This window comes from Oncorhynchus tshawytscha, linkage group LG33 (assembly GCF_018296145.1).
Source record: "Oncorhynchus tshawytscha isolate Ot180627B linkage group LG33, Otsh_v2.0, whole genome shotgun sequence".
Lineage (NCBI taxonomy): Eukaryota > Metazoa > Chordata > Actinopteri > Salmoniformes > Salmonidae > Oncorhynchus > Oncorhynchus tshawytscha.
In genome coordinates this window covers 33729479-33751209 of record NC_056461.1, presented here as the reverse complement: position 1 = coordinate 33751209, position 21731 = coordinate 33729479, and the positions used below count along the sequence as shown (strand labels likewise).

General features: G+C 44.8%; 1 protein-coding gene across 1 annotated transcript in view; it reads left to right on the top strand.

Moving 5' to 3' along the window:
• Positions 1-21731, top strand: part of LOC112230654 (ryanodine receptor 1-like) — an 80467-nt gene that overhangs the window by 20054 nt on the left and 38682 nt on the right. The window contains exons 26-61 of the mRNA XM_042311219.1: positions 92-536; positions 804-1337; positions 1451-1651; positions 1762-1873; positions 2004-2144; positions 2356-2629; positions 5671-5785; positions 5896-6028; positions 6166-6260; positions 6358-6493; positions 6597-6786; positions 6916-7030; positions 7144-7264; positions 7486-7655; positions 8460-8680; positions 9905-9995; positions 10146-10286; positions 10410-10573; positions 10868-10946; positions 11061-11150; positions 11270-11413; positions 11515-11592; positions 11861-11936; positions 12051-12174; positions 12261-12376; positions 12606-12673; positions 12804-12925; positions 13626-13675; positions 13981-14041; positions 16713-16839; positions 16944-17055; positions 17204-17285; positions 17383-17513; positions 17917-18237; positions 18330-18570; positions 18769-18856. Coding sequence (XP_042167153.1) covers positions 92-536; positions 804-1337; positions 1451-1651; positions 1762-1873; positions 2004-2144; positions 2356-2629; positions 5671-5785; positions 5896-6028; positions 6166-6260; positions 6358-6493; positions 6597-6786; positions 6916-7030; positions 7144-7264; positions 7486-7655; positions 8460-8680; positions 9905-9995; positions 10146-10286; positions 10410-10573; positions 10868-10946; positions 11061-11150; positions 11270-11413; positions 11515-11592; positions 11861-11936; positions 12051-12174; positions 12261-12376; positions 12606-12673; positions 12804-12925; positions 13626-13675; positions 13981-14041; positions 16713-16839; positions 16944-17055; positions 17204-17285; positions 17383-17513; positions 17917-18237; positions 18330-18570; positions 18769-18856 — 5509 coding nt within the window. The remainder of the gene's footprint in view (positions 1-91; positions 537-803; positions 1338-1450; positions 1652-1761; positions 1874-2003; positions 2145-2355; positions 2630-5670; positions 5786-5895; positions 6029-6165; positions 6261-6357; positions 6494-6596; positions 6787-6915; positions 7031-7143; positions 7265-7485; positions 7656-8459; positions 8681-9904; positions 9996-10145; positions 10287-10409; positions 10574-10867; positions 10947-11060; positions 11151-11269; positions 11414-11514; positions 11593-11860; positions 11937-12050; positions 12175-12260; positions 12377-12605; positions 12674-12803; positions 12926-13625; positions 13676-13980; positions 14042-16712; positions 16840-16943; positions 17056-17203; positions 17286-17382; positions 17514-17916; positions 18238-18329; positions 18571-18768; positions 18857-21731) is intronic.

The window sequence follows — 21731 nt, the reverse complement described above, 5'->3', positions numbered from 1 at the left end:
TAAACAGGAGCCATTTTGGCTCTGATGCAATAGATTTGTCCAAATCTGTACAGCCTTGGGCCATACTGTCCTCTGCCTCTGTCCCGTCCAGATGTATTGACATCCTGGAGTTGTCGGAGCGTATGGACCTGCTGAAGTTCCACTACCACACTCTGAAACTGTACGGCTCAGTCTGTGCTCTGGGGAACAACCGCGTGGCTCACGCCCTGTGCAGCCATGTTGACGAATCCCAGCTATTCTACGCCATAGAGAACACCTACCTGCCTGGACCAATGAGGAGCGGCTACTACGATCTGCTCATCAGCATTCACCTGGAGTCGGCCAAGCGGAACCGCCTCATGACCAATAAGGAGTTCATTGTGCCCATGACTGAAGAGACTCTCAGCATCAACCTCAACTCAGACACTGACAAATCCCATGCTTTACCAGGGGTGGGCCTCACTACCTGTCTGCGCCCCAAACTCCACTTCTCCCCCACTGGGTTTGTAGGGACAGACCTGGATATCTACACCCTCAGCCCCTTCATCCCCCTACATGTAAGGAGCCTCATAGGTTTGCAATCTTTTCAACTTTCAATAAATTCCCTGGTTTTCCAGAAATCCTGGTTGGAGGATTCCGGATTTCTACCTTATTCCCTCCTGAATCTGGGAATCTTCCAACCGTTATTTTTTGGGGAAAAAACAGGGAATTATTGAAAGTTCCCAGTGTTTTGCAACACTGGGCCAGGCTGATGGAGGGAGAGGGGAAAGATATTCTGTTTGAACTGACTGATGGTCATGAAAGTGTGTCTCTCTCTCCTGTAGGTGCTGAAGGCGAAGGCCCTGACCATGCTGACAGAAGCTGTCCAGGATGGTGGTCAAGCCATGCGGGATCCTGTAGGAGGCAGTGTTGAGTTCCACTTTGTCCCCATCCTCAAGCTCATCAGCACCCTGCTCATCATGGGTGTGTTTGATAATGAAGATGTCAAGCACATCCTGAAGATGATAGAGCCCACAGTGTTCAGTGGAGAGGCAGAGGCTGCTGCCCAGGGAGAGGGGGACCAAACACTGGCCCTCAAAGAACGGGGGTTGGAGGTGAAGGAAGAAGAGGAGGGAGCAGTAGAGAGCGGACATGAAACAGAAATGGAGGATGAGGGGATGGATGAGGAAGATGAGGAAATGGAGGCAGAGCTGGAGGATTTGGAGCCTATAGAAAAAGAGGAAGACAAGGGGGAGGATGACGGAGAGAAAGGTGCTGAGGAGACTGAGAAGGAGGTGAAGCATGGAGAGGCAGAAGAACAAGTAGGTCTGGAAGAGGGATTACTGCACATGAAGCTTCCAGAGTCTGTCAAACTACAGGTTGGTGTGTGTGTTTTTCAGTTGTAACTGTAACTTTCACTATCCTCCTTAGTTTGATGAATTACCCTAATCTATGTGGCTAAGTCTCAGGTCATTCTCTCTCTGTCGGTCAGATGTGCACTCTGCTGCAGTATTTCTGTGACTGTGAGTTGCGCCACAGGGTGGAGGCCATCATAGCCTTCTCAGACCAGTTTGTGAGCCAGGTGCAGGCCAACCAGAGAGCCCGCTACAACGAGCTCATGCTGGCGTATACCATGAGCGCTGCTGAGACCGCTCGCAAGACCCGCGAGTTCCGCTCCCCACCACAGGAGCAGGTACCCTCCGCCTCAGCCACTGTCTACCGGAGGATAAAATACACTGTCACACTTGTAACAGTACATGAAAGGTAACAACATCTTACTGTTTGTCTATTTTTGATATGCAGGTCAACATGCTGATGAACTTGAAGAACATTGCAGAGGATGAGGATTGTCCTGTGCCTGACGAGGTCCGCGATGCCCTGCAGGCTTTTCACAAGAACCTGCTGTTTCACTGCAGTCAGTCAAGCTCTTACTTTGCTCTCCACGTGTAACTTAGAATTTCACTTGTATATCAAAGAGGGCCAATAGTTGAGATGAAAAGTTTTCAGCTAATGTCAATGATTTATCACCCCTGATGTCATGTCAGGTGTACATATCGAAGAGGAAGAGGTAGAGGAGGAGTTGGATATGTCTCTCAAAGGGCGACTCCTCCGAATGCTGGACAAGTTGAGGCACCTCCGTAAGAAGAAGGTAGAGGAGGAGAAACCTGAGGAGGAGAACAAACCCAGTGAGTCTCGCTCTCTATCAGCTGTCCCAGTGAAAAACGGTAAAATCAAGCCAAAAATGTACCATCAATCTCAGTCTAGTCGCCATGGGATAGTTTTATTCGGTTTCAGCAATCAATTATTTTCACGTTAAAATGATTTTATCACTAACACAACAAAAAACAGACAATCGATCAATTAACTGATGTCCCTCCTCTATAACCACCCCACCAGGCACCCTCCAGGAGCTGATCACCCACACCATGGTCCACTGGGCCCAGGAGTCATTCATCCAGAACCCTGAGCTGGTGCGTCTGATGTTCAGCCTGCTGCACCGTCAGTATGACGGGCTGGGAGAGCTGATCCGGGCCCTGCCCAAGGCCTACACCATCAACGCCATCTCCATAAAGGATACCATGGACCTGCTGGAGTGCCTGGGACAGATCCGCTCGCTGCTCATCGTCCAGATGGGCCCTGAGGAGGAGAGGCTCATGATCCAGAGCATCGGGTCAGTACAGAGAAGACATTATAAACTGGGTGGTTCAAGCTCTGAATGCTTTTTTTACTGTTCTAATTCCGTTGGTAACCAGTTTATAATAGCAATAAGGCACCTTTGGGGTTTGTGGTGTATGGCCATATACCACGGCTAAGGGCTGTATCTTTATTTTACTGATTGAACCTTTTTAACTAGGCAAGTCAGTTAAGAACAAATTGTTATTTACAACGATGGCCCACCAAAAGGCAAAAGTTTTCCTTGGAGGACGGGGGCTGGGATTAAAAATTAAAAATACAAATATAGGACAAAACACACATCACGACAAGAGAGACAACACTACATAAAGAGAGACCTAAGACAACAACATAGCATGGCAGAAACACATGACAACAACAGCATGGTAGCAACACAACATGGTAGCAACACAACATGGTAGCAGCACAAAACAGGGTACAAACGTTATTGGGCACAACAGCACAAAGGGCAAGAAGGTAGAGACAACAATACATCACGCAAGCAGCCACAACTGTCAGTAAGAGTGTCCATGATTACGTTTTTGAATGAAGAGATTGAGATAAAACTGTCCAGTTTGAGTGTTTGTTGCAGCTTGTTCCAGTCTCTAGCTGCAGTGAACTGAAATGACGAGTGACCCAGGGATGTGTGTGCTTTGGGGACCTATTAACAGAATGTGACTGGCAGAACGGGTGTTGTATGTGGAGGATGAGGGCTGCAGTAAATGTTTCAGATAGTGGGGAGTGAGGCCTAAGAGAGGTTATAAATAAGCATCAACCAGTGGTTCTTGTGACAGGTATACAGAGATGACCAGTTTATAGAGGAGTATAGAGTGCAGTGATGTGTCCTATAAGGAGCATTGGAGCATTTACCATCTGATGGCCGAATGGTAAAGAACATCTCGCTCAAGAGCACCCTTACCTGCCAATCTATACATTACGTCTCCGTAATCTAGCATGGGTAGGATGGTCATCTGAATCAGAGTTAGTTTGGCAGCTGGGGTGAAAGAGGAGCAATTACGATAGAGGAAACAAAGTCTAAATTTAGACTGCAGCTTTGATATGTGCTGAGATAAGGACAGTGTACCATCTAGCCATACTCCCCAGTACTTGTATGAGGTGACTACCTCAAGCTCTAAACCCTCAGAGGTAGTAATCACACCTGTGGGGAGAGGTGCATTCTTCTTACCAAACCACATGATCTTTGTTTTGGAGGTTTTCAGAACAAGGTTAAGGGCAGAGAAAGATTGTTGGACACTAAGACAGCTTTGTTGTAGAGAGTTTAACACAAAATTTGGGGAGAGGCCAGCTGAGACTGTATCATCTGCATATAAGAGGACGAGAGAGCTTCCTACTGCCTGAGCGATGTTGTTAATGTAAATTCGGAAGAGGTTGGGGCCTAGGATCGAGCCTTGGGGTACACCCTTGGTGACAGGCAGTGCCTGAGACAGCGAATGTTCTGACTTTATACACTGCACTCTTTAAGAGAGGTAGTTAACAAACCAGGCCAAAGACCCCTCAGAGACACTAATACTCCTTAGCCGGCCCACAAGAATGGAACGGTCTACCGTATCAAAAGCTTTGGCCAAGTCAATAAAAATAGCAGCACAACATTGCTTAGAATCAAGGGCAATAGTGACATCATTTAGTACCTTTAAGGTTGCAGTGACACACCCATATTCTGAGCGGAAACCAGATTGCATATCAGAGAGAATACTATAGACATCAAGAAAGCCAGTCAGTTGATTATTGACAAGTTTTTCCAACACTTTTGATAAACAGGGCAAAATAGAAATAGGCCTATAACAGTTTGGATCAGCTTGATCTCCCCTTTAAATAAAGGACGCAACGTGGCTGCCTTCCAAGCAATGGGAACCTCCCCAGAGAGGAGAGACAGGTTAAAAATGTTAGAGATAGGCTTGGCGATTATAGGGGCAGCAACCTTAAAGAAGAAAGTGTCTAAACCATCTGACCCAGATGGTTTTTTAGGGTCAAGTTTAAGGTGCTCCATTAGCACCTTGGATTCAGTGACTGCCTCCAGGGAGAAACTTTGTAGCGGGACAGGGGAAAAAGAGGGAGAAGCATCGGGGATAGTTGCATTAGAAGGCGTGGGAGATGAGGAAATGTCGGACAGGCAAGGAGGCATGGCTGAGTCATATAGGAATCCATACTTAATGAAGTGGTGATTTAAAAGCTCAGCCATGTGCTTCTTGTCAGTTAACAACCATATCATCAACTTTAAGGGACATGGGCAGCTGTGAGGAGGAGGCTTCATTCTCCAGGTCATTAACCATTTTCCAGAACTTCCGGATAGCCTGAGTGCACTTATTTCTCCTTTGCCTGAACGAGAGCCAGTCAGCCTGAGTATTCCGTGTGCCAAGCCTTTCGGCAAATGGAATTCTTGAGGTGGAGTAACTCTGCAATATCACGGTCGAACCAGGGGCTGAACCTGTTTTTAATTCTCATTTTCTTTATGGGAGCATGTTTGTTAACAATATCACTGAAAATATCAAAAAAAGAAGGTCCAAGCGTCATCGACAGAGATGATTCTATACCATTTTACAGAGGCCAGGTCATGAAGGAAGGCTTGCTCATTAAAGTTTTTTAGCAAGTATCTATGACAAATCAGGACTGGTCGTTTCACTGAGCAGACATTACAAACACAGGCTGTAAAACAGTGATCACTAAGGTCATTACAGAAAACACCAGACTGATACCTATCAGGATTATTTGTGAGTATAACATTGATGAGAGTAGCCTTTTCTGGGTGTTTAGAGTCATACCTTGTGGGATTGGTAATAATCTGAGAAATATTTATGGAATCCCCATTGCTTAAGGACTTTGGTAGGTGGTTTAAGCATGTCCCAGTTTAGGTCACCTAACAAATTCAGACTCACACTCCGCATTGTGTCATGCATAAGAACATCCCTTAGCCGTGGTATATTGGCCATATACCAGAACCCCACGGGCCTTATTGCTTTAGTATACCGGACAGAGAACTGGAGGAACTGAGAATCAGCATGAGCCTTCTTTCTCCATCAGGAACATCATGAGCAACAAAGTGTTTTATCAGCACCCCAACCTAATGCGAGCGCTGGGCATGCACGAGACTGTCATGGAGGTGATGGTCAATGTACTGGGTGGTGGTGACTCCAAGGTGAAGTGGTTATATGCTTCATAACTACAGGATCAATGCTTGTCTGCAAATTCAAATGCGTAACATATTTTTACACTGTAGTCATTCACCCTACATGTGTTCTTCTGCAGGAGATCAGATTCCCTCGTATGGTCACCAACTGCTGTCGTTTCCTGTGCTACTTCTGTCGTATCAGTCGTCAGAACCAACGCTCCATGTTCGATCACCTCAGCTACCTGCTTCAGAACAGCGGCATCGGCCTTGGTGAGGGACATTGATATCTTCTTCCAATACAAGTTTATATTCTTGTATAAATGGAAAAGAAAGGTCAACATAATTCCTCTAAAGGCAGAATAGTTTTGCTGTGTGTTGAAACTGAACGTGTCATGGATGTCTTTCAGGAATGCGTGGCTCCACCCCTCTAGACGTAGCTGCAGCATCCTGTATTGATAACAATGAGCTGGCTCTGGCGCTACAGGAACAAGACCTGGAGAAGGTTGGACACCCCCAGCACCCACATGAACATTCTCTGATCCAGCAGCACATTGGTCATCACTCTTTCTGTCTCTTTTGCACTGTGTTTTTCCTCCAAGGTGGTGAAGTACCTTGCAGGCTGTGGGCTTCAGAGCTGTCCCCAGCTCCTGGCTAAGGGTTACCCTGACATTGGCTGGAACCCTTGTGGCGGAGAGAAATACCTGGACTTCCTCCGCTTCGCTGTATTCGTCAACGGTCTGTGTTTGTTGGCTTCATGTAATGGAATACACTGCTGTTGGTATTGTCTTTCTGTTTGTCCTTCGTCACTGAACGTGGTTTGGCTCCATGTCCCCCATAGGAGAGAGCGTAGAGGAGAATGCCAATGTGGTGGTGCGTCTTCTGATCCGTCGGCCAGAGTGTTTTGGCCCGGCCCTGAGAGGAGAGGGTGGGAACGGCCTACTGGCTGCTATAGAGGAGGCCATCAAGATCTCTGAAGATCCTGCCAGGGACGGCCCCACTGTCAAGAAAGACAGGCGCTTCCCCGGCATGTAAGTGCCAAACCGCTTCGGGACTCTGCTGATTGACTATCTAGTCTTAACTGGTGTAGTAGATTAGAACATGTTCTCCTTTCAAAGGTTTTGGGCCTACATGTATGAATTTTTCCTTTCTCCTGGTAGGTTCCCTGGTGGAGAAGGGCAGCATGAGGAGAACAAGGTGCATCTGGGCAATGCCATTATGTCCTTCTACTCAGCTCTCATTGACTTGCTGGGACGCTGCGCTCCAGAGATGCATGTGAGTACTGAGCGTTGGGAAACCTTAAGAGAGAAGCCAAGGTTTATGGAATTGTGCTAGCTAGCTGCTGTGTTTTCAGTCTAAGACATTGCTATTTGTTCTTCATCCTCCAGTTGATCCAGGCTGGGAAGGGTGAGGCTCTGAGGATCAGGGCCATCCTGAGGTCCCTGGTGCCCATAGAGGACCTGGTGGGAGTCATCAGCCTGTCTGTCCAAATCCCAGACTTTGGAAAGGGTGAGCCAAAGGGGAAACCATTTGGGTTCAATTAACTCTGTTGTGTTGGCTCAAGGAAAGGGAGTATTGATGTCTTGATTATGAAACAGAACAAAAAATGGTTTTAGTTTAGTTTGATCGTAATATGTTCCATATTATATCTGTAGTCAAAAGTGTTAATATGATGTGAGTCCTAGCATTATTCTCCCCTCTAATTTCCCTCTGTCTTTTGTGATGTCTAGATAACAGCATCATTGAACCCAAGATGTCTTCCAGTTTTGTGCCGGACCACAAGGCTCCCATGGTGCTGTTCCTTGACAGAGTGTATGGTATTGACAACCAGGACTTCCTGCTCCATGTGCTGGAGGTGGGCTTCCTACCTGACATGAGGGCAGCTGCTTCTCTGGACACAGTGAGTCAGCCTCTCTCGATCTCACTACTCATATACTGTACAAGGCAATAACTTGCTCTTATGCTGGAGTGAGACACTAAGCATATTTTGACTGTAAACAGAACTACAGCTAATTTGTTGGCATATCAGCATAATGTTTGATTAAAAATGTGTCTCAACATTTTAATTGAGTTGTTAGTCTGTGGTCTTTTGAACACAGAGAATATGACAGTTTAAATCAGGGTTGGGCAATTGGTGACCCGCGGCTCCCCTTTTGTCGTCCAGTGGATTACTGTTGAGAGTTAGAATAGTAGAATACACAAGGCAATTTCAAAATGTGGTTGTTCATCAGCAGTTTTTCTCTTGTTATGTCAGTCACTGGCAGTCACTCAATTAGCCCATCTCAGCAAAACATTTTTAGTTTGGTAAGTTAGTTTATCGGCCAGCTATCTAAACTTGTAGTAATCATGATGGAATTACTGACCTGAGGGCCCCCGTTGATTTTGTTAGTCACTCTTGATCAGAATTGTAGGAAATTAGCTTTAAAATAAAAAACGTTTCTCTTCCCCTTGGCAAAATGTGTAGAATTGCAGGAAATTAACTCTAAAACCTCAAAAATGCTTTCAAAAGGGGGGGCTCTAAAATGTTTTCCCAGTGGGGGAGTGGGGGGCAACAACATTTCACGTAGTGCCCCAAAAATGCTAGGGCTGGCTTTGACTGCCGGTGTGGGTATGGATGTGGGGATGCAGACCTGAAATTGGTTTTGTGGACCCTACGCCCAACAAAGTTGCCCATCCCTGGTTTAAATGGATCTCTCCCCACTAGGCAGCTTTCTGCACCACAGAGATGGCCCTGGCTCTGAACCGCTACCTCTCTCTGGCCGTGCTGCCCCTCATCAACAAGTGTGCCTTCCTGTTTGCCGGCACAGACCACCGGGCCATCATGATTGACTCCATGCTGCACACCATCTACCGTCTGTCCCGCGGACGAGCCTTCACTAAGGCCCAGAGAGATGTCATTGAGGAATGTCTCATGGCTTTGTGCAAGTGAGTTGGACTTACCATGAGCTGTTATCTGAAGTCTATTTTTCTGCATTCTGTCAGAATTGTCCTCTATAATTTCATGACTCCTGGACATGACATGTTCTCTTCCCTAAACTGTGTGTACATTGAACTTTTAGTGAGGTGTTCAACCTCACTAGGGTATGTGGGACGCTAGCGTCCCACCTGGCCAACATCCAGTGAAATTGCAGAGCACCAAATTCAAATACAGAAATACTCATTATAAAAATTCAGAAAACAGTATTTTACATAGGTTTAAAGATTAACTTCTTGTGAATCCAACCACTGCGTCAGATTTAAAAAATGCTTTACGGCGAAAGCATAACTTACGATTATTTGAGAACATCGCCCAGCCGACAAATCATTACAAACAGTAACCAGCCAAGTAGAAGAGTTACACAAGTCAGAAATAGAGAGAAAATGAATCACTTACCTTTGATGATCTTCATATAGTTGCACTCAGAAGACATTCATTTACTCAATAAATGTTTGTTTTGTTCGATAAAGTCTCTCTTTAGTCTCTCTTTTTGTTTGCGTGTTTTCTTCAGTAATCCACAGGCTCAAACGCAGTCACAACAGGCAGACAAAAAAAATCCAAATTATATCCGTAAAGTTCATAGAAATATGTCAAACGATGTTTATATTCAATCCTCAGGTTGTTTTTTAGCCTAAATAATCAGACAATAACGTTGTCAATATAAAAGGTAAACAAGAAAGGCACTCTTTCGGGCATGCGCATGAAAAAGCTATGTGACACTGCAGGGTCCACACATTCAGACTGCTCTTACTCCCTCATTTTTCAGAATACAAGCCTGAAACAATTTATAAAGACTGTTGACATCTAGTGGAAGGCATAGGAACTGCAATTTGAGTCCTAAGTCAATGGATACTGTAATGGCATTGAATAGAAAGCTACAACAACAACAAAAATTCCTTCTTCCTGTATGGATTTTTCTCAGGTTTTCCCCTGCCATATCGTTTCTGTTATACTCAGACACTATTTTAACAGTTTTGGAAACTTTAGAGTGTTTTCTATCCAACTCTACCAATTATATGCATATCCTATCTTCTGGGCCTGAGTAGCAGGCAGTTTAATTTGGGCACGCTTTTCATCCAAAATTTTGAATGCTGCCCCCTACCCTAGAGAAGCTTTTAACCATGCTTGATAATGTATTTACGTGCGCTTATTTATTTGTGTCTATTTCTTAGAAATCTACGGCCATCCATGCTACAACACCTGTTGAGAAGGCTGGTATTTGATGTACCAATTCTCAATGAATATGCCAAAATGCCACTTAAGGTATGGACATGACTTAAACATTAGACAATCAAACCTTTATAGAATCAAAACAAAGGAATGAAGATAGCTGTATCAAGATAATGTACGTATCATCCAGATGTTAGTATGCATCATCTCACCGATCTCATAATGTTATTTTGTTGGCTGCAGCTTTTGAACAATCACTATGAGCGTTGTTGGAAGTACTATTGCCTGCCCAACGGCTGGGGCAACTTTGGAGTGTCATCAGAGGAGGAGCTGCATCTCACCCGCAAACTCTTCTGGGGCATCTTTGAGTCCCTGGCCCACAAGGTTACACTATTACACTGATCGATCATACCTTAGTCACCAGGAAATGTTTGGCTCCAATAAAAAACAATACGTTGATAGATCATTGTAGAAATATTTCACTATGTCATTTGGTTCTGGTTCCAGAAATTTGATGCTGAGCTGTTCAAAATTGCCATGCCGTGCATATGTGCCATTGGTGGGGCTATCCCTCCAGATTATGTAGATGCCAGCTACTCCTCCAAGACTGAGAAGAAAGCCTCAGTGGATGCAGAGGGAAACTTTGATCCCAAGCCAGTGGAGACCACAACGTGAGACCCTTGAATGGGAGAGAGTGAGATGAGAGAGATTGAAAGAGAGAGAAAATGATGGACAGAAGAGAGGGCGAGATGAGGGGGTAAAATGAAGGAGAGAAGAGGGAGATGATGAAGGGAGAATAAACTGATAGGAGGAAGGCCTTGAGAAAACACAAACAATTTAGATAAGATACAGTATCAATGGAAAGTGTTGATATTTTTATGAATATTTCGCAGTATCCTCTGCTTTTAGCTACTGTGTAGTATGTTATGTCTGTGGTGTACTGAAGTCGATGTTTTGTGTTGTAGTACTATCATCCCTGAGAGATTGGATGGTTTCATCAACAAATATGCTGAATACACACATGACAAGTGGGCTTTTGAAAAGGTCAGTAAAAAAAACGACCAAAGGCAACAATAAACGTTTGTGTATCAGTTGTACAGCAAACTGTACAATGTATGGTGTTTTAAACAATAATGTTGTATGTATGTTCACCTGCAGATTCAGAACAACTGGACGTATGGAGAGATGTTGGATGAAGATTCTAAAACTCACCCCATGCTCCGACCGTACAAAACATTCTCAGAGAAGGTAAGAGGCACAGTTGATCGTTTTCTTACAATGCATAGTCTTTTCTGTCAACCACCACAGATTTTTTACAATTTCTGCTCTCTGATGCCCTCTGTCTGTAATGATCTCCTCCTTTGTAGGACAAAGAGATCTACCGTTGGCCCATCAAAGAGTCCATGAAGGCTATAATTGCGTGGGAGTGGACACTGGATCAAATGAGGGAAGGAGAGGAAGCCAAGACTGAGCAAAAGAAGGCGGCTCGGAAAATTTCTCAGACTGCACAGGTACAGAGAAAAGGACGATAGGAAAGGATGAATAACCCATTTAATAGGATCTCTGTGGACAGAGATCATAAAAACAGTATGAATAAATGTGTGTATTTCAGGCAACGTACAACCCCAGCCATGGCTACAGTCCCCAACCGATTGAGATCTCCCACATGGCACTGTCAAGAGAGCTGCAGGTATGATGGCACTAAAGTATTTTATCTTTATTTAACTAGGCAAGTCAGTTAAGAACAAATTCTTATTTCCAATGACGGCCTAGGAACAGTGGGTTAACTGCCTTGATCAGGGGTAGAACGACAGATTTTTACCTTGTCAGCTCAGCGATTCAATCTTGCAACCTTCCGGTTACTAGTCCAACGCTCTAACCACTAGGCTACCCATCCCTCTCAATTACTTTAGAGACTGTAATGTGATCAATGTTTTCATAATTTCTCCTTTCCCCAGTCCATGGCAGAACAGCTTGCAGAGAACTATCACAATACCTGGGGTCGCAAGAAGAAGATGGAGCTGCAGTCCAAAGGTCAGAGGTCATTCTGTTCAGAAAACAAAGAGGATATTGCCTACAAAATTGCCAGTCACCTTTTTCTTTTATAAAAGTAAATGGGAACTTTGTGTGTGTTTTGACTGTGTGTAGGAGGAGGCTCCCACCCTTTGCTTGTACCCTATGACACCCTGACAGCAAAGGAAAAGGCACGAGACAGGGAAAAGGCTCAGGAGCTTCTTAAATTCCTTCAACTCAATGGATTTGCAGTCACCAGGTAAAAGGAAAAGTCATTGAAGGTATCAAGTTGAGGAAGCAACTGAATATGTGTTGATAAATCATACTTTTGAATTCTTTCTCCAGGGGGATGAAAGACATGGAGTCAGACATCTCATCTATCGAGAAGCGCTTTGCTTATGGTTTCCTGCAGAAGCTGTTAAAGTGGATGGAGATGGCCCAGGAGTTCATAGCTCATCTTGGTAGAGTGGGCTCTTGGAGGAGGGTGGATGATGATAACCAATGAAACAGTGCTTTGTTATTGAGCAACTGATTGAATCAGTGGTCAATGTTGACTGTTATTGAGCAACTGATTGAATCAGTCGTCAATGTTGACTGTTATTGAGCAACTGAATGAATCAGTGTAGAGTCAATTTTGACATTTAACACGATAACAATACTCCATAATGTTGTCTTTTGGGTTTCATTCAGAGGCTGTGGTGAGCAGTGGCAGAGTGGAGAAGTCACCTCATGAGCAGGAGATCAAATTCTTTGCAAAGGTGAGAGCAGAATCACTATGAAACAGGCCTATCTAGAGAGGAGGAGAGAGGGCATTTGATACAACTGTTAAATGTTTACTGCAGGGGTATAAGAATATATGATGATGATGATGAACTGTGTTTGTCTCAGATCCTGTTGCCCCTGATCAATCAGTACTTTAAAAACCACTCTCTGTACTTCCTGTCCACACCGGCCAAAGTCCTGGGTACTGGAGGACATTCCTCTAACAAGGAGAAAGAGATGATTGCCAGGTAACTCTGTCACACACTGTATTACATGTGTATTGCTTACACCTCAGTTTAGTTAATTGGCTTTCGCCACTTTCATTTTTCTCTACTCATCATGTCAAGTCTCTCTTTTGGAACCTGTGCTGTAATTTCACCTTTTTCCTCTTACCTTTCATCAATCATTACCTTTCATCATTCATTACCTTTCATCAATCATTACCTTTCATCAATCATTACCTTTCATCAATCATTACCTTTCATCATTCATTACCTTTCATCATTCGTTACCTTTCATCAATCATTACCTTTCATCAATCATTACCTTTCATCATTCATTACCTTTCATCATTCGTTACCTTTCATCATTCATTACCTTTCATCATTCGTTACCTTTCATCAATCATTACCTTTCATCATTCGTTACCTTTCATCAATCATTACCTTTCATCATTCGTTACCTTTCATCAATCATTACCTTTCATCATTCATTACCTTTCATCAATTATTACATTTCATCAATCATTACCTTTCATCAATTATTACATTTCATCATTCATTACCTTTCATCAATTATTACATTTCATCAATCATTACCTTTCATCAATCATAACCTTTCATCAATCATTACCTTTCATCAATCATAACCTTTCATCAATCATAACCTTTCATCAATCATTACCTTCCTCTGCGTTTCCTCTCTCCTTTCTATTGGGTGTCGCTGTAGCATCTTCTGTAAAATGGCTGCTCTGGTGAGACACAGAGTTTCTCTCTTTGGTAAGAAATCGTCTTTGTCCTGATGATTTAGTTCTGTCCCGTCATTCCTGCTCTGTTTCCATCTGTCTAACTTGTGTTTGACCCTCCCCACTGTATCTCTATTTCACTGTCCGCTGTTCGTCCACCTCTGACTCTGATTACCTGTGCTTGGCTTTCTCCCCTTCTCATGCTGATTTGAGTTGATGTCATTTGAACTAATGTACTTGCATTGAAGGTTTTTCTACCTGGTACTGTAAATCCAAAATCATTTATCTTGATGTTGCCAGCCTTCATTATATCTAGGTGACTTTGTCTATCCTCTATAGGAAATGACGCCCCTGCTATTGTCAACTGTCTTCACATCCTGGCACGATCTCTCGACGCAAGGTAATCTTCTTCACTTCTCTGAAATGTGTTCACAATCCAAATACGAAGGTGTCGTGTCTTTGGCTATGCCGGATTAAGTGATATGACATGCTATTCTATAAAATAATATCACCTGATTGAGATAATCGTGTAAATGTAATTAACTAGAGAGTCGGGCACCACAAAATAATATTTATAGAGCTGTTATCTTCCGAATAAACTCTTAAAGAACTCGTAATTTTTTACATCAATAGCAGTCAACATTAATCTTCATTTTACTTCAATCTCATCTGAAAGTTGTTCATTCTTGGTTATCTGCAAGAACCCTGGCTAACAATTTGAATCAGCAATACAAACTTGGGTTTAATCATTTATTTACTAAATACCTAACTAATCACACATAATTCACATACACATAATTAATCATAACTTGATTACAAATAACGTCATAGGAAAACGTCCCTAGCGGGCGGAACAGATATGACAGCTTGTTACACAAAAGAAAAGGGTCTGGGTTGAGTGAAAGAGCGGGAAGACAGGAACAAAGGCGAAGCTGTGCTATCGTAAATACAGTATCTTATGCATTCTAAATTACCGCCCATTTGGAAAAGGAAAATGCAATAAATATTTACTCTGAGCTGTGCTTCAGTAGGTTGGTGGTAGATGTTGCCAAAACGAGTCGTTGTGTGATAGATGGGATATTCTGTCTGTTCCTTCCTAACCTGCGTTTGCAGCTGCGGTCGCTAACTCAACAGCTAGGAGGTATCACTTCTGTAGTGAATAAGAGTTCAAAGTTCATACCATTCGCAACCAAAGCTCATGCTGATGTTGGCTTCGTTCTGAACCATTCTGACATAGGACTGTTGCCCTCATATCCTCGGAACAGGAAGTTCTATTGTCGTCAGGGGCTTATATAGGAAGGGAGAAAAGGGGTGTGTTTCATAGTTTACAACCTCTGTCTCTTCACGTGGGTGGGCCACTGAGTGAGCAGCAATATCTTATGAAAACCCACATCTCACATTTTAGAAGCTAAAATCACATTTCATCCCATCACAAATAATTTCATATTCAAACATTTAAATTGAACAACAATTCCATGTGAATCCGATAACTCTGATGTGTAGACTTTCCACTGTAGAGTTTATGTCATCTTATCATTGATGAGAATGTCTCAGATGCCAACCGAACTGACATCATATTCATTAAGTACCACCGCATATGTTCAATTGTTCGGATTACCAGAATATAGTTAATTTCCCCCCACATTCTGACGTTCCCAGAATCTCTATGTTAACCAAGGGTTTTGCAAATGTAACCTTAGTAGGGTAGAGAGAGGAAAAATGGGGGAAGAGGTATTTATGACTGTCATAAACCTATTCCCCAGGCCAAGGTAATGGATCAAAATCAAATCAAATCAAATCAAATTTTATTTGTCACATACACATGGTTAGCAGATGTTAATGCGAGTGTAGCGAAATGCTTGTGCTTCTAGTTCCGACAATGCAGTAATAACCAACAAGTAATCTAACTAACAATTTCAAAACTACTGTCTTATACATAGTGTAAGGGGATAAAGAATATGTACATAAAGATATATGAATGAGTGATGGTACAGAGCAGCATAGGCAAGATACAGTAGATGGTATCGAGTACAGTATATACATATGAGATGAGTATGTAAACAAAGTGCCATAGTTAAATTGGCTAGTGATACATGTATTACATAAGGATGCAGTAGATGATATTGAGTACAGTATATACGTATGCATATGAGATGAATAATGTAGGGTATGTAACATTATATTAGGTAGCATTGTTTAAAGTGGCTAGTGATATATTTTACATCATTTCCCATCAATTCCCATTATTAAAGTGGCTGGAGTTGAGTCAGTGTCAGTGTCAGTGTGTTGGCAGCAGCCACTCAATGTTAGTGGTGGCTGTTTAACAGTCTGATGGCCTTGAGATAGAAGCTGTTTTTCAGTCTCTCGGTCCCAGCTTTGATGCACCTGTACTGACCTCGCCTTCTGGATGATAGCGGGGTGAACAGGCAGTGGCTCGGGTGGTTGATGTCCTTGATGATCTTTATGGCCTTCCTGTAACATCGGGTGGTGTAGGTGTCCTGGAGGGCAGGTAGTTTGCCCCCGGTGATGCGTTGTGCAGACCTCACTACCCTCTGGAGAGCCTTACGGTTGTGGGCGGAGCAGTTGCCGTACCAGGCGGTGATACAGCCCGTCAGGATGCTCTCGATTGTGCATCTGTAGAAGTTTGTGAGTGCTTTTGGTGACAAGCCGAATTTCTTCAGCCTCCTGAGGTTGAAGAGGCGCTGCTGCGCCTTCTTCACGATGCTGTCTGTGTGAGTGGACCAATTCAGTTTGTCTGTGATGTGTATGCCGAGGAACTTAAAACTTGCTACCCTCTCCACTACTGTTCCATCGATGTGGATAGGGGGGTGTTCCCTCTGCTGTTTCCTGAAGTCCACAATCATCTCCTTAGTTTTGTTGACGTTGAGTGTGAGGTTATTTTCCTGACACCACACTCCGAGGGCCCTCACCTCCTCCCTGTAGGCCGTCTCGTCGTTGTTGGTAATCAAGCCTACCACTGTTGTGTCGTCCGCAAACTTATGCGGACGAATGTGTCATCTCAGGTTTTCTCATAGCCTTCCTCTGTTCCCTCCCTGCTCTGAATTCCTCAGGACGGTGATGAAGTCTGGGCCTGAAATCGTGAAGGCAGGGCTCAGGTCATTCTTTGAGGGTGCAGCTGATGATATAGAGAAGATGGTGGAGAACCTCAAACTGGGAAAGGTGTCTAAAGGCAACCAGGTAAGAGCAAAGTGTCTACAAGAGAACAGGTAGGAATTGAACTATTCCAGAAGTATTGTCTTTCAATCTTGTTCACCATGTTTTACTGTGTGGTCCCTCTACAGCAGGTGAAAGGCGTGTCCCAGAACATCAACTACACCACCATTGCTCTGCTCCCAGTCCTCACCTCCCTGTTCGACCACATCTCTCAGCACCAGTTTGGAGATGATGTCATTTGTGAGTCTTGTCATCACGGCATTCATGAGATGACACATCATTCCAGTTTACTTACTCTCAGAATTGTGAAAAATGTGCATATCTTGTGGACTGTTAACCGTGTATGTTCGTGTTCATGTGTTTTTGTTTGTGTGTTCGTGGTGGTCAGTGGATGATCTCCAGATGTCGTGTTACCGCATCATGTGCGCCATCTACTCCCTGGGTATTGTCAAGAACCCTCATGTGGAGAGGTGAGTCTGGATCTGGATCTGTTTATCTTTGTGAACAGTACAGCAATACAAACCTGATCATCTGTGAGTTTGACTGCCCTTGTCTTCCCTTGTCCAGGCAGATGCCAGCCCTAGGGGAGTGTCTGGCCCATCTGGCGGCTGCTATGCCAGTGGCATACCTGGAGCCCCATCTCAATGAGTACAACTCCTTCTCTGTTTACACCACCAAGACCCCCAGAGAAAGAGCCAGTGAGTGTCCAGCTAGTCCTGTAATTTGTTCTCTGTCCACCCAGAACTTGTATTCAAGTTCCTCAACACTCTCTCTCATCTTCTCTTTTTTTCTCCTCTGTGTCTGTCTGTCTGTCTGTCTGTCTGTCTGTCTGTCTGTCTGTCTGTCTGTCTGTCTGTCTGTCTGTCTGTCTGTCTGTCTGTCTGTCTGTCTGTCTGTCTGTCTGTCTGTCTGTCTGTCTGTCTGTCTGTCTGTCTGTCTGTCTCGGCCTCTGCCTGTCTGTCTGTCTGTCTGTCTGTCTGTCTGTCTGTCTGTCTGTCTGTCTGTCTGTCTGTCTGTCTGTCTGTCTGTCTGTCTGTCTGTCTGTCTGTCTGTCTGTCTGTCTCTCGGCCTCTGCCTGTCTCTGTGTCTTGATGTCCATAGTCCTGGGTCTGCCCAATGAGGTCCAGGAGTTATGCCAGGACATACCAGAGCTAGACGTTCTATTGAAAGAGATCGGGGACTTGGCAGAGTCAGGTGCCCGTTACACAGAGATGCCCCATGTGATCGAGATAACCCTGCCCATGCTGTGTAACTACCTGCCCCGATGGTGGGAAAGAGGAGTAGAGATCTTCCCTGAGCTGGAGGGCCAGATCTGCACCGACGTCACCTCTGAGCAGCTCAACCAGCTGCTGGGCAGCATCATGAAGATCGTCGTCAATAACCTGGGAATTGACGAGGCCTCCTGGATGAAGAGGCTGGCTGGTGAGGTTGCCACAATGCTTTACGTGTCTAATGTTCCTGTGTGTGTGTGTTTTCTTGCCAACTCACCATCACCTCTCCTCTTCCATCCCTAGTCTTCTCCCAGCCTATTGTGAGCAGGGCCAAGCCAGAGATGCTCAAGTCCCATTTCATCCCCACCATGGAGAAGCTGAAGAAGAGGACAGGGAAGGTGGTGGCAGAGGAGGACCACCTGCGTATGGAGGGGAAGGCCGAGGGGGATGAGGAGGAGGGCACCATCAGGGAGGAGTTTGCTGTGCTCTGCAGGGACCTGTACGCCCTCTACCCTCTCCTCATCCGCTATGTGGACAATAACAGGTACAGTACACAGGCAAACTAGTGGCTGCTCATGTTTTTTCTTTAGATATGTAGTACACCCTTTCATATCCAGTATCCTGTCTAACAGTACTATATGTCAGAAACCATTCCTCCTGCCAGTTGTCTTTGCATACATGTTTGTTGTGGTATTGATGGTCTCCATGAGTAGTACCTCAAAGAGATGTCCTCCATTTGCAGGGCAAGGTGGTTGACATGCCCAGACCCAGATGCAGAGGAGCTCTTCAGAATGGTTGGAGAGGTCTTCATATTCTGGTCCAAATCTCATGTGAGTGTAAACCCCTGAAATGTGACAACTGTTTCTCTCAAATCAAATCAAAATGTATTTGTCACATGCACCAAATACAACTGTGTAGAGTGTAGACCTTACAGTGAAATATTTACTTACAAGCTCTTAACCAACAGTGCAGTTCAATAAGTGTTAAGAAAATATTTACTAATTCAACTAAAGTAAAAAATAATAAAAAGTAACCCAATAACATAACAATAATGAGGCTATACACAGGGTGTACCGAGTCAGTGTGCGGAGGTACAGGTTAGTTGAGGTAATTTGTACATGTAGGTAGGGGTGAAGTGACTATGCATAGATAGTAAACAGCCAGTAGCAGCAGTGTACAAAACAAATTGGGGGAGGGGGGTCAATGTAAATAGTCCTGGTAACCATTTGATTAACTGTTCATCAGTCTTATGGCTTGGGGGTAGAAGCTGTTGAGGAGCCTTTTGGACCTAGACTTGCCGCTCTGGTACAGCTAGCCTTACGGTAGCAGAGAAAACAGTCTATGACTTGGGTGACTGGAGTCTCTGACAATTTTATGGGATTTCCTCTGACACCGCCTATGATATAGGTCCTGGATGACAGGAAGCTTGGCCCCAGTGATGTACTGGGCCGTACGCACTACCTTCTGTAGCGCCTTATGGTCAGATGCCGAGCAGTAGCCATACCCGGCGGTGATGCAACCTGTCAGGATGCTCTCGATGGTGCAGCTGTAGAACTTCTTGCGGAACTGAGGACCCATGCCAAATCTTTCCAGTCTCCTGGGGGGGGAAAAGGTTCTGTCATGCCCTCTTCAAGACTGCCTTGGTGTGTTTGGACAATGATAGTTGGTTGGTGTCCTGGACACCAAGGAACTTGAAACTCTCGACCAGCTCCACTCTACAGCCCTGTCGATGTTAGTTGGGGCATGTTCGGCTCGCCGATTCCTGTAGTCCACAATCAGCTCCTTTGTTTTGCTCAAATTGAGGGAGAGGTTGTTGTCCTGGCACCACACTGCCAGTTCTCTGACCTCCTCCCTATAGGCTGTTGGTGATCAGGCCTACCACTGTTGTGTCGTTAGCAAACTTAATGATGGTGTTGGAGTCGTGTTTGGCCATGCAGTCGTGGGTGAACAGGGAGTACAGGAGGAGACTAAGTACACACCCATGATGGGCCCCAGTGTTAAGGATCAGCGTGGCAGACATGTTGTTACCTACCCTAACCACCTGGGGGTGGCCCGTCAGGAAGTCCAGGATCCAGTTGCAGAAGGAGGGGTTTAGTCCCAGGGTTCTTAGCATAGTGATGAGCTTTGAGGACACTATGGTGTTGAACGATGAGCTGTAGTCAATGAACAGCCTTCTCATATAGGTGTTCCATTTGTCCAAGTGGGAAAGGGCAGTATGGAGTGCAATTGAGATTGTGTCATCTGTGGATCTGTTGGGGTGGTATTCAAATTGGAGTCGGTCTAGGGTGTCCAGGGAGGATGCTGTTGATGTGAACCATGACCAGCCTTTCAATGCACTTCATGGCTACTGACGTGAGTGCTACGGGGCGGTAATCATTTAGGCAGGTTACCTTCGCTTCCTTCGCCACAGGGACTTTGGTGGTCTGCTTGAAACATGTAGGTATTACAGATTCGGTCAGAGAGAGGTTGAACATGTCAGTGAAGACACTTGTCAGTATAAGGGCACAAGGCGAGACCCAAATGCAGACACAGGATGCAGATGGTTGAGCTCCGATATTTATTATACCAATTGGGGTAGGCAAAAGGCAGGTCGAGGACAGGCGATAGTTCATAAACCAGGTCAGAGTCCAAACAGTACCAGGGGATAGGCCCTGCCTTCGAGGTCAGAACAGGCAGGGTGGTCAGGCAGGCTGATTCGGTGTCAGGACAGGCACAGGTCAAAACCAGGAGGGCTAGGAAAAAACAGAGACTGGGAAAAATAGGAGCTAGGACAAACGTTGGTTGACTTGGCAAAACAAGATGAACTGGCACAGAGAGACAGGAAACACAGGGATAAATACACCAGGGACTAATGGGGAAAACAGGAGACACCTGGAGGTGGGTGGAGACAATTACAAAGACATGTGAATTAGATCAGGACGTGACAGCCAGTTGGTCCGTGCATGCTTTGAGTACACGTCCTGTAAATCCGTCCGGCCCCACGGCTTTGTGAATGTTGACCTGTTTAAAGATCTTGCTCACATCGGCTACCGATAGCGTTATCACACAGTCATCCAGAACAGCTGGTGCTCTTGTGCATGCTTCAATGTTGCTTGCCTCGATGCGAGCATAAAATGCATTTAGCATGTCTGGTAAGCTCGCGTCACTTGGCAGCTCGCATCTGGGTTTCCATTTGTAGTCCGTAATAGTTTTCAAGCCCTGCCACATCCGACGAGGGTCCGAGCCGGTGTAGTAGGATTCAATCTTAAACCTGTATTGGCGCTTTGCTTGTTTGATGGTTCGTCTGAGGGCATAGCGGGATTTCTTATAAATGTCTGGATTAGTGTGCCACTCCTTGAAAGCGGCAGCTCTAGCCTTTAGCTCGATGCAGATGTTGCCTGTAATCCATGGCTTCTGGTTGGGGTATGTACGTAGAGTCACTTTGGGGATGACGTCATCGATGCACTTATTGATGAAACCGATGACTGAGGTGGAAAACTCTTCAATGCCATTGGATGAATCCCGAAACATATTCCAGCCTGTGCTAGCAAAACAGTCCTGTAGCGTAGCATCTGCGTCATCTGACCACTTCTGTATTGAGTGAGTCACGGGTACTTCCTGCTTTCGTTTTTGCTTGTAAGCAGAAATCAGGAGGATAGAATTATGGTCTATGGATTTGCCAAATGGAGGGCGGGGGAGAGCTTTGTACGCATCTCTGTGTGTGGA